At 39.9% G+C, this 12,466-nt stretch overlaps 1 protein-coding gene across 10 annotated transcripts in view; it reads left to right on the top strand.

Moving 5' to 3' along the window:
• Positions 1 to 12,466, top strand: part of RPGR (retinitis pigmentosa GTPase regulator) — a 56,639-nt gene that overhangs the window by 19,674 nt on the left and 24,499 nt on the right. For all 10 annotated transcript variants that reach the window (XR_007148874.1, XR_007148877.1, XR_007148876.1 and 7 more), the window contains exons 9-13: positions 2,698 to 2,822; positions 4,108 to 4,293; positions 5,231 to 5,402; positions 11,045 to 11,142; positions 11,488 to 11,553. Coding sequence is in view for 6 of the 10 variants with exons in the window: in XM_047843432.1 (XP_047699388.1) it covers positions 2,698 to 2,822; positions 4,108 to 4,293; positions 5,231 to 5,402; positions 11,045 to 11,142; positions 11,488 to 11,553 (647 nt within the window). In the remaining 4 variants the exon portion in view is untranslated. The remainder of the gene's footprint in view (positions 1 to 2,697; positions 2,823 to 4,107; positions 4,294 to 5,230; positions 5,403 to 11,044; positions 11,143 to 11,487; positions 11,554 to 12,466) is intronic.

Here is a 12,466-nt window from a genome sequence, read left to right as displayed (position 1 = left end):
CACCTCAAAGGCTGCTAAGTGGACACCTGAGTCCTCGAGATCTTTCGCTCTGTACTTTCTCCATTATCCATGGAGACTGCTTTGGGCCTACTTCTCAACCTTAGAAACCATGTGCTGCTAATATGGACTCAATATAAGATTCTCCCTTAGAAATGACTCCCTTACTTTACCTGTAGATAATTGATATACTGTACAATTATCATTGCTTTGGAACAAAAGCCTCTGCAATTTCAGTCTTTCTGGCTCACATTTCTATCTAAAAATGAAGTCAAACATAAAAAGGCAGAAATCATACAGTGTTTTGAAATAAACCAGATACTGGTATTTCCACATTTGTTTCCTTCTTTCTAAAAAAGCTACTGCTAAATGAAGCTCATCTAATGGTATCTAGTTGGGGGAACTGGTAATCTGCATACACAACGTACTACCATACATTGCCCTTCTTCCCCAAAGAGCCTTTCAGAGAGAACTACCTGCCCATTTTCAAGTACCAATGTCCTTTTTAATGTAGCATGAAATCAAACTATATAGAACATAAAGAATTATTATTCATTCATGGTCCCACAAGGGTTGTTGATATGTATCCCTTACGGCAGGGTCTTTATGTCAGTTTTTCATCAACTGTCCTTACTGCTGTTTTTCATCAACTCTAAATTGCCATAGATGGTAAATACATACTTTTTATGGATCATCTAACATACAATTAGACTATTTGGTTAAATTTTGATACTACCTTTCCTCCTGATGGAAGAAGTCATAGCACAAATAATTGAACATTAACTTGGTTTGTCTTTTTGCTCATGAAGCCTCCTCAGGGGGCAGGTGTTATGAATTTTTTTCTTCCAGGACTAATGAGAGGTGTGTAGTGAGTTATCTGTAATTTCTTGCCAGTTCCCCATTATGTAGCCAGTGGCTTATGTTTTAAACAGCTCTCAAGCTGGAAGTACAATAAAGTAGCTTGGATCAGAGTTTATTTTTTCTGGCTATAGATCATCAAGTTAAAACACAGAGCCTAAAAAGCACTTTGGATAAAGAAATGAGGGGTCAAAAGAAGAGGAAGAAGGGAAAAGGATGATAAGGAGGGTATCTAAAGAAAAGAAATTAGCTAATACTAAGTATTATAAGAGTCTAAATTCAGGGTGTAAATACTGCTTATTGCTTATTTATGGTTTTTGAACTTGACACTTTACTGCATAATGTTATTTCTCATTTTTAATTTAGTTCTCTTGAATTTTCTTAGGATGACATTACTTTGCCCTCTTAAACTAGAAGTTCCCAAATGAGATCTTAACATGCCCTAGCTCAAAACCATTCATTCAGGGGCGCCTGGGTGGCTCAGTCGGTTAAGTGTCCAACTTTAGCTCAGGTCATGATCTCGCGGCTTGTGAGTTCGAGCCCTGCGTTGGGCTCTGTGCTGACAGCTCAGAGCCTGGAGCCTGCTTCTGATTCTGTCTCCCTATCTCTCTGCTCCTCCCCTGTTCTCTCTCTCTCTCTTTCTCTCTCTCAAAAATTAATAAACATTTTGAAAAAAGTTTAAAAAACCATTCATTCAGTTTATTGCCCTTAAGATAGAGTTTAAAAATTCTTAATATGAACTAATTGGGTCCTCTGTGGTGTGGTTTCTTCTTACCTCTTCAGACTCATCTCCTTCCATTAGTTGCCTTTCAGCTTCTTGACTGTGTTATGTTTTCTCTTGATTCAGAGCCTTTGGATGTGCTCCTTTCTTGCAGCTAAAATCCTAACCATCCTGTAGGTTTCAGCTTGAAAGCCTTCCTAACCCCCACACTAGAAAGAAATCCCCTCCTGCCCCCCTTTCCTTCTGCTTCCATGACCTTTTCCCCCACCTGAGGGAGAAAGTGTGAAGGAGGGCTTGAGAAGAGGAGCAAAGGTTCAGAATAGCCGCTGTGGCAATGGGCAAAGGGTTAACTGCAGAGAAGCAGCCAGATATCTCCCCATCATCGAAGGGGTCCTCGGTTATTGGTATAGGGACTAGTCCACCTGGTTGGTTTACAGCACTTCCTTCAGGGGCATTCCATGGCCCAGGGACAGAATTAGTAAAAGAGACAGTTGGATTGGTCCAAGCTAGTAGTTCTCCACCGGTGGTGGTTTTGTCCTGCAGGGACACATGACAGTGTCTGGAGACATTTTTTTCTTGCCCCAACTGCAGAGGCAGGGTGTTTTCTGGACATTTAGTAGGAAGAAGCTATGGATGCTGCTAAACACTCCACAAAGCACAGGACAGACCCACACAGCCAAGGATTCCCTGACACCAGATGTCAGTGGTACCCAGGTTGAGAAACCCTGATGTAATCAGTGGCCTGAGGGGGAAAAATAGGTCGTATTGGAACATAGGGGGCTCAGAATACAAAAATCTCCTTCCCCTTGAGAAGATGGCGCACATCACAAGATCGCTCACACTGGGTTGCTGCTGTTGCACACAGTGCCTCACACGACCGGGCTTCAAATTCACAAACCGCCAAGGGCTTAATGATTTTTCTCAGAGTATCTGTTGCCTAACGTTATGTGCAGGACCACGGAGACCACATAGGGTGTGGAAATATCAGTGAATCAGAGTGAATACGGTGTAGAATTTGAGGGGGAAAATCACAATTGCAATGTAAGTAAATATGTCTGTCTATTTACAAATAGATCCATATAAGTAAGGCTTTTATAATTCTCTCTTTTTTTGCATTTTAGATATAGGTCTTATGTATACTTTTGGAGACGGTCGATACGGAAAATTAGGTCTTGGACTGGAGAACTTTACCAATCAGTTCCTTCCCACTTTGTGCTCTCATTTTTTGAGATTTATAGCTCAATTGGTAAGGGCACCACATTTCCATGTTTACATTTTCATATTGTAATACTTGAGTTTCAGTATTTCATAGAAACTAAGGAATTTTATGTTTGTATAAAAGAATATCATGCCTGTATCTAATCAGTATACTCGTTTCCTAAAAGCCAAACGTCAGACATCATGCCACTTGGAAAATCTGTCCCTTTCCTACTTTCCCTCCTGTCAGCATCTTCCTTTTCGCCCTAATCTGGACTCTTCTGCTTCGTTCTCCTGTGTCTCTTGAGAGCCAGAACAGTGCCATGCCTGGAAGCTTTGTGGCCTCTGCCAGCGCCCAGCAGAGTATCTGACAGTAGTCCACTGTCAATATTTGTTGAATTAGATCTTACTGAGTCTTATTTGAAATGATAATAATTTCAGGGCCCCTGAGTGGCTCAGTCGGTTAAGTGTCCGACTTTGGCTCAAGTCATGATCTCGTGGTCCTTGAGTTGGAGCTCCACATTGGGTTCTGTGCTGACAGCTCGGAGCCTGGAGCCTGCTTCGGATTCTGTGTCTCCCTCTCTCTGACCCTCCCCTGCTGGTGCTCTCTCTCAGCATAATAAGTAAACATTAAAAAAGAAATAATATTATTTGAAAATAATTTCAAAATATTATGAAGTAAAGGTTCAGAGTATGCTATTCTTATAACCACCACGTTGAACACTATAAAGATACTAAAAATCTGTGTCTTGCAAATGCTACACAATGGTGGTTTAGGCATTTTATTGAAAATCAGCTATTTCTGAACATCCTTTGGATGTTGGTTTCATTTTTCATTGTTGCACCATTGTGCATGCTTACCTTTCACTCTAAGGACTTTGAAGCATTAAAATAAACAAAGTGTTCATGTAAAGAAAAAGGTTTGGAGATTTAATTTCCCCAAGAGACTGATTTATGCTTGGATCACTTTTTTGTAAGTAGAACTTCTCGGAGTAATTTTTTCAAGGTGTTAGTGTTGCTCCCAAATTAAAATAACATTTTCTAACTAGTTAGGAGAAATGTAATGTGCCAAATAGTTTTTTTTCTCTATACTCTATTAAATTGGAAGTAAAATGGTATGTTAAACTTGTTCTCATTTTCAATTGCAGTGTTTAAAGAATATATATATTGCCACCCGTGTGTGCGTATGTAACTTGGGAGGGGGGCAGACGACTGACTGACTGACTACCTAGGAAGTCTACCATTAAGTAAACGTTTTGTGGCTGCCAACTGTTAAAAACCCATTTGCATTTGAAGCCAGTGTTGATTGATTTATCTGTGGTTTTATGCTGCAGGTGTCTTGTGGTGGATGTCACATGCTAGTTTTTGCCGTTCCGAGACTTGGTGGGACAGAAGAAATTGAGTTAGAGGAAGTTAAGGATGCTTGCTTCCATGCAGAGGCTTCTCTGCCCCTCAGCAATCTGAACTCAGGGAATGTTTTGCAAACAACTCTATCAGCACGTGTGCGGCGACGAGAGAGGGTACAAATTGTGGCCAATTCTATATCGTGGCACTACAAAGAAAACAAAAAAATTCATTTTCTTTTTAAATCAAAGAAGGGTCTTCTAAGACAGATTTACTAAATAAAATGGTTAGAGTTTCAGGCTTACAAACTTGAAGCAAATTCAGAGTTAAGCTGTTACACACACAAATGAGAAAATTCAAATGATCATGGATAACCTTGACTTACCGAGTTTGGATACAAAGCAAGGATACAAAGCGTCCTTTTAGAGGCCTATCTCAGCTCTTCACGTTGAATGCTGAATTGTTTTCTCACCTCTATGTGCATTGATTCTACTTTGCTTTTTATCTGTTGGCTATACCTCGTGAGCTGTGGAAGGTTATCCATTATAAACAATGAAATGTAGGAAACAGAAATAAGGACTTCCGTTCGAGATAGGGAGTGTTCTTTCTCATTGAGATTTAGAGGTTCTCATTCAGCTTTAAAATGATTATTTCAATAACAATATTTAAAAAAAGAAAATGTCAAATAATTTTAAAGGGGACATTCCTTTTTAAAAAAATTAAGTTCCAAAACATTTTCCTTTTGAAGTAAAAAGGTTAAGTTTGACTTTTTGTTATGAAAAAGCGTACATAGAAAGATTGAGAAATATCAGTGTTTTGGAGTTACTCTTTTTGTTTAGGCCTCATGACTGATTTTTTGTTTCCTAGCAGAGAAAATACATATACGCTTTTCCCCATCATGTGAAAAACAGGCTTCTAACTTAACAATTTAGAGCAATTTAGATACAGAGATAACAGAACAAAACATTTTTGAGTTCTTGGGGATTATTTAAAAATGAATGTGGGACAGTGGGCAACTTTGAAGTCTCTTTCTTAAATATTTTTAGCAACTGGAGAACAGTTTATATCAATATTAAAAACATCCTCTGTTTATTTAACCTGTTTATTTTAAAGGAGAAATCGCCCGACTCTTTTCGAATAACACGAACACTACCTCCACTTGAAGGGATTCCTGTGCCACCTTTTTGCTTTTCCCCCATTCCATTTCCTTTCCATATGTCTGCAATTAATCTGCCAGAGACCATGATACCTGAAGATGAGGACCTCGCGCAGCCAATGGAACCAGGTAACATCTGATACTCTGCAGGCTCACACAAGAAATGTACCTTTTATTTCGGTTGTTTTCATGTTTATCTTAAGCTGTTTTTGTCAATTAGTTAAATTGTCTTCCTAGTTAGAGGCTGACATCTCTTAGCTGAGCTCAAGTCCAGGAATACTCTTACAAATACAGAGCATCGTAAGTGACCCTAGAAATCCCGTGTAACAATAGCAGTGTATTTTTATAGAGCAATGTATAATACACATAGTACCTTCTCTTATATCATCTCCTTTAAATCCTGAAGCAATTCCATGAAATAGGTGGGAGTTAATAAATTTGTTATTTTTATAGATAAGAAATGCAAGGTTTGAAGAGAGTGAGTGACTTGGTCACAGCCACTCAGCTTATAAATGAAGTGAGCAGGATTTGAATACTAGTCTTCTGGACCTATGTGAAGTCCTGCGTTTAGATAGTATAGCATAGTGGTTAAGAGCATGGGGTATGGGGTTCAATTGACCTGGAGTGGGATGTCTGCTCTGACATTTATTGACTGTGTGATTTACTTTGGGAAAGTTACTTAATTTCTCTGAGACTTAGTTTCCCTATCTTTGAAATGAGTCTAATACTTCTTTAGAGAGTGATTGAGATTAAATGAGATACGGTATATAAAATACTTAGCATTGAGCCTAGCACCTCTAGGAACCTCTTTGTAAGTATAATCTTGGTTATTATTAACACCTCTACCTCACTGCCTATTAGATATACATTTTATGTTTTATTTTTTTAACGTTTATTTATTTTGAGATAGAAGGAGAGCGCAAGCAGGGGAGGGGCAGAGAGAAGGGGAGAAAGAATACCAAGCAGGTTCCGTGCTGTCAATGCAGAGCCTGACATGGGGCTTGATCTCACAAACCATGATACCATGACCCAAGCCAAAATCAGAGTCGGACGCTTAACTAAGCCACCCAGACACCCCCATTTAATGTTCTAAATTGTAATCCCAGCTCCTTGGCTATGTAGTCCTCTTCTAAGTAATTTTGTTTACAGGTATTTGTGTATCTTAAGAGGGTATGTATGTTACTGCAGGGAATGTGCTTGGATAGTAGGGGCAGGGTAAGAAGCCAGGACCCAAGAGATCAGAGTAAGCAGTAGGTTTGGAATTAAGATAATTTGGGCATCTGGGATTAAGAACCACGGCACAGAGAATTTTTAGTGTCTTTGGGATCAAGAACGTAGACAGAAGTTGAGGTCATAAAAGCAAGAATTGTACGCCATGAGAATAGAATATTATCTACAACCAGGACCTTCGTAAGGAGCTGGTTTCTTGCATCTCACACACAACTTTTGTATGATTCCTTTTGAGATAAGAATCACTGGCACCATTCTGTCCTGTACATGGAAAAAGCCGAGTCTGACAACAGTGTGTACAAGGAAAAGAGAAGTTTACAGTTTGGGGGAAGTCGTTTCCTACCTTAAGAGATTTGAATGTGAACATGTACAGAGTTTTGTAGCTAGATCCAAAAGAAAAGTGATCCCTTATCTTTTTGTGGCTGTTTGCTAAAAGTGTCTACAAAGTATTCTGAAAGTGATGTCTAACATATAATGTGACTTTTTCTAAATTATTTGCAGACTTCAGTGTTTATCGGGGAGGTAGAAAGGTCAGGGAAGATCTTGCTGAGAAGGTGACATTTAAGCTAAAACATAAAGAATAAGAAAGACAGCCACATGAAGAGAGAGGATGATATGCATTTTAGGCAAGGAAAATAATGTAGGCAAAGGTTTGGAGGCAGTTTATAAGAAAAGGAAGGAAGGGGCGCCTGGGTGGCGCAGTCGGTTGGGCGTCCGACTTCAGCCAGGTCACGATCTCGCGGTCTGTGAGTTCGAGTCCCGCGTCGGGCTCTGGGCTGATGGCTCAGAGCCTGGAGCCTGTTTCCGATTCTGTGTCTCCCTCTCTCTCTGCCCCTCCCCCGTTCATGCTCTGTCTCTCTCTGTCCCAAAAATAAATAAAAACGTTGAAAAAAAAAACTTTAAAAAAAAAAGAAAAGGAAGGAAGACCATTGGAGCTAGACAGTGAGGGAAAAGGCTAGAAAGATGCTGAAGAAAGAATGGGAAAGTATTCATGATTTTATAGGCTGTGAGAAGCCTATTTTATTTGAGTGTTTTTCTTAAGTGCAATAGAAAGTCATTAAAGGGTTTTAAACAGTGGAGTGATGTGCTCCAATCCAATTTACATATTAAGATGCTCCCTTTGCCTCTGTATGGATTGTAGGGAGGAAAGACCAAAAGTAGGAAGAACATTTAGCAGCCTTTTGCAGGAGACATCAGTGTGTGGTCCAGGGTGTTTGCTGTGGAGATGGAGAGAAGGGGGCAGATTGGACATACATTTTAGGCAGAACTAACTGGATTTGCCAACCTTATTAATGGATTACACATAGATGTGAAGGAAAGGGAAGAATCAAGGATGGTTCCTAGGCAAGAAGATGGTTGGCAAGCTTGAAGGAAAAATTAAAAATTGAGTTTGAGGGGCGCCTGGGTGGCGCAGTCGGTTAAGCGTCCGACTTCAGCCAGGTCACGATCTCGCGGTCCGTGAGTTCGAGCCCCGCGTCGGGCTCTGGGCTGATGGCTCGGAGCCTGGAGCCTGTTTCCGATTCTGTGTCTCCCTCTCTCTCTGCCCCTCCCCCGTTCATGCTCTGTCTCTCTCTGTCCCAAAAAAAAAAAAAAAAAAAAAAACGTTGAAAAATTGAGTTTGAGATACCTGTGAGACATCGAAGCAGAAATATCGAGCAGGCAGTTGAAGATGGAAGCCTAAAGTTCAGAAGAGAGGTCTGAACTAGAGAGATAACTTTGGAACCCAGACAACACAGAGATGGTATTTGCAACCCATGGGACTTGGTGAAATCACCTGATAGATAGAATCACCTATTAGCTAGAGAAGAGAGCCCAGGATTTCGCCCTAAAAACATCTAACATTTAGAGTGTTTGGGAGGAAGAGCCAGCAGAGAAGCTCCATCAGCCAGTAGGGTAAGAAGAGGGAAATCAGGAGAGAGTAGGGTCCTGAATTCAAAGTACTGCTCAGAGGTCGTGGAAAAAGCTCAAAGAAGCATCCCATGGATCTGGCATCGTGGAGAACACCGGTGATCTTGACACAAGTAGTTCCAGGGGAAGGGCAGAAACCAGAGTGTTTAGAGTTGAGGCATAAATGGGAAATGAGGAAGTGAAGAGATGGGGTGTGTAGATAACCCTTTTGCATATTAGTCATGAAGAGGAGTGGAGAAAAGGGCTGGCAGTTAGAGGGAGATGTGGGGTCAATGGAAAATGTTAGAGCATTTTTGTATGCTAATGGACACGAGCCAGTAGTCCCAGATGGATTGGTAGCACACGAGAGCGATAATCCCCAAAGTGCAAAACTCTTGAGGAGAGTGGGGCTGGCATACCGAGCAGTCTTTGATAAGAGGAAAGACACATCGTATATTTTAACAGGAAAGTGGAGGTAAATGTGTACATTTGTTGGTGGGAAGATAAGGCAGATCAGGTCTGATGACTTCTATTTTCTCAGTCAGGTATAAGGCAAAGCTTAAATGTTATCTACTGTCTCTTTTCCAAACCTCCATTCTCTGCCGTCTCCGAACTATCCTGCTTAGCATTTCCTATGTTAACCTTCCTCAGGCACAGTTCATTTCCTGTCTGTTCCAGTATCTTCTGAGAATCCCTAATATTTTTTTAATTAAGTGTAAGTTTCCCCATATAACTCCCAACATGCTTTTCTAGCTTCATCTGTCAATAGTCTTTTTCTTATAACCTTAATTTAGGTCACAGGTCTGTAATCTACAGCTCATGAGCCAAATCTAGCCAGCTGCTTATTTTTGTAAGTAAAGTTTTATTGGAACTCAGCCGTGCCATTCCTTTATGTATTGCCTATGGCTGCTTTTCCACTACAGTAGCAGCGTTTGAGTCATTAGGACAGAGACTATATGGCCACAAGGCCTAAAATGTTTGCTATGTGGCCTTTTACAGAAATAGTTTACCAGCTCCTAATCTTGATCAGACTGAGCTCTTCACAGTCAGACTTAGCAGAAAAGCTGTGAAGTCAAGACAGACCTGACATTGACACTTGGCACTTAATAATTTGTGAAACGGAGATACACTACTTACCTCTCTTGTTGTCATGGAGGTCACTCAACATGTATGAAGGCATGCGCTCCCAGCACATGGAAAGCCTTCATTACAAGCCATTCTGCCACTTCTCTTAGCGCTGGGCTTCCTTTTCTTCTCTGCCCACTTCATCTACTCCTCTCAGAATTCTGCTCACTCTTCCCTGCACCTCTTCAGTGAAATATTTCCTGATTCCCAACATTCGGGTGTGATTTCTCATGCCAATATATCACATATTTTATATTCCCTTCTAGACTGTAAGTTCATTAAGAAATAGTAGTTACTTAAGTTGATTATCTCCCGCATAGTACCTCACGTGGAATAAGCACAAACTGGTTATTTGCTCATTTGAATTGAATGTATTTACAAGGAACAGATCAGTGGAGACTGGTGTTTTCAGCGAAGACTTCATTCAGGAGTTCCTCTCAAATATGTATACGGGTGCTAAATGCAGGCAGAGTAAATGAGAAAAATGTAAGGTCAAGTAGAGCTCATAAGTCTTTTTTTTTATTGGTGTTTATTTTTGAGAGAGAGGGAGGGACAAAGTATGAGCGGGGGAGGGGCATTGAGTGAGAGGGAGACACAGAATCCAAAACAGGCTCCAGCACAGAGCCCGACCCGGGGCTTGATCCCACGAGCTGTGATGTCATGACCTGAGCTGAAGTCGGACGCTTAACTGACTGAGCCACCCAGTGCCCCAAGCTCATAAGTTTTAATGATCTGCTTTATGATGTAATAACCTTACAGTTTTCCATGCAAGTTTGTAGGTGCTTGTACTAGTTATCTTTTTCTACATAACAAGTGACCTTAAAACTTATCTAAGAGTTTGTGAGGGCCAAGAATCCAGGTGCAGCCCAGCTGAGGGGTTCTGGCTCAGAGTGTTTCCTGCAGTTACAATCATGCTGTCAGATGGGGCTGTAGTCATCTGAAGGCTCAATTGGGGCTGAAGGATCCTCTTCCATGTTCACTCATGTGAAGATTGGCAGGAGGTTTTACTTCCTCAGCACGTGGACTTCTCCCTAGGAATGCTCCTAGCATGGCTTCCCCCAGAGAAAGGGATGCAAGAGAGAAAGACGGGGCGGGGGGACCAAGATGTAAACTGCATTGACATTACAATTATGTCAGCTTTATTTTATTGGCCATACAGATCAGCCTGGTAAAATGTGGAAGGGAACAACACAAGGGCACACATACCAGGAGGATGTGGGTCACTGGGGCCCCTTTTAGGGACTGGCTGTCACAGTGCTTGATACCTGGGTAGTACATCTCCCAAAGGAATAGTGTTTGCCCGTTCATATGAATGTAGCAGTTGTTATCAGCATCAAAACCTTTCAACTTTCAGAAAGAGACTTTAAAACCTGATATCACTATGAATGAATTCTGTTCAGTTCCCTAAACATGAAGTTAAAGGACTTTAGTAAAATTATGTCTGCACTTTACATTATGGAATAATTTATTGTCTAGTTGTCTTTCAGTTTTCCATTGAAATCTGGTTTTCCCTTTTCCCTTTGACTCAGATTATTTTCAAGATAAAATGACCACAGAGAAAGAGACAGACATTTCTTCAGCAACAGATTCAGAAAGCCTTGGAGAAACTACTGATGTCTTAAATATGGTAATGGTTTTCTTATTTATCTATATAGATTTCTTTGAATTTTAGTTCATCATGTATTCATATGTGTGTATACTTCCTATACTGTTAAATGCATCACAAAAGCTTTTGATTTTGGTTTTGTTTTCATTTTGCTTGTTATTTTTATGTTATACGTTATTTTATTGAGATACAGATTTCATACAAATACAATTACTTTCAGTCCTCATAACATTAGTATGCAGTTGAGAGTTGATTATATTACTATCTGAACTGTTTTGTGTTAATTTCATATATACATTAGAATGTGTAAATGTGTAATTCTATACATAGTATTCTTTTTAGAACATATTTTTTTATTTATTTCAGACACATATGATGAGCCTGAATTCCAATGAAAAGTCATTAAAATTATCACCAGTTCAAAAACAAAAGGTAAAATATGGAGACTTATTTTCATTATTGTGGGTAAGAACAGTTTAAATTACATTTTTTGTTGAAAGGTTTCTAGAAAGAACACATGAAAGATAAGTATTCATTTACTTTAGATTTTAACAGACACAGGAATACATTGTAGATAGCCTCAATTTGGGTCTGCTCTGTTGGAATATATTTCCTGTGGTGCAGAAAGAGTGACAGAATTTCATTGGTATCACTAACAAGTCATAATAGCAGTATTTTCTTATCATCAAAGCAAAGGATTATTACGGCACTTCCTAAATACTGGAAGAGGCTACTGTTTATCGGAACAATTCTCAGACTTGGGTTGAGTAGGACTTTGGTTGAGTTACCATGCTGACCTAAAAGGTCTTTTCTAGCTCTGAAATTTGCTGGTTTTAGTGAAAATATTTGATAATTGCTTTTCCAATGTGTGGAATGGGTTTTAATCTGTCAAGGAATTGCTAGCATAAAAACAGAAATAAACATTTGGAAATTAATCACAAACCACGCTTGGGTGATAAAGGGAGGCTTTTAATGAATAACAAATGAATAGCAAAAGGAAGGGATAGTCTGGTTTTCACAGCCCTGTCGAGATAAAGGCCTGCCCTAAAATCCTTTGCTTCTCCTGGCTTTGAGGACCAGTGAGGTGAAAGGAGGAGAGGGGTTTGGCGATTAGAAAAGTAAATTGGAGAAATATAAATTGAAGGAAGAAGGCTTATAGAAAACATGTCATTTCCATTTCCAGTGCCTTTGCCACATTAATAAACTAAAACTCCTTAACCAAAATGCAAGAGAGTCTCGCTGAATTATAAAAATTTAGTGCCAGTCTTCATTTAGTCTTATCTCTAGTTTGCTGAGAGGCCTGGCCAATAACAACATTCCTTTTGAATATGGGAGAGCTGTTGTC

The sequence above is a fragment of the Prionailurus viverrinus genome, chromosome X (genome assembly GCF_022837055.1).
Source record: "Prionailurus viverrinus isolate Anna chromosome X, UM_Priviv_1.0, whole genome shotgun sequence".
Classification (NCBI taxonomy): domain Eukaryota; kingdom Metazoa; phylum Chordata; class Mammalia; order Carnivora; family Felidae; genus Prionailurus; species Prionailurus viverrinus.
The sequence above is the reverse complement of the archived record's forward strand: the minus strand, read 5'-3'. Positions and strand labels throughout refer to the sequence as shown.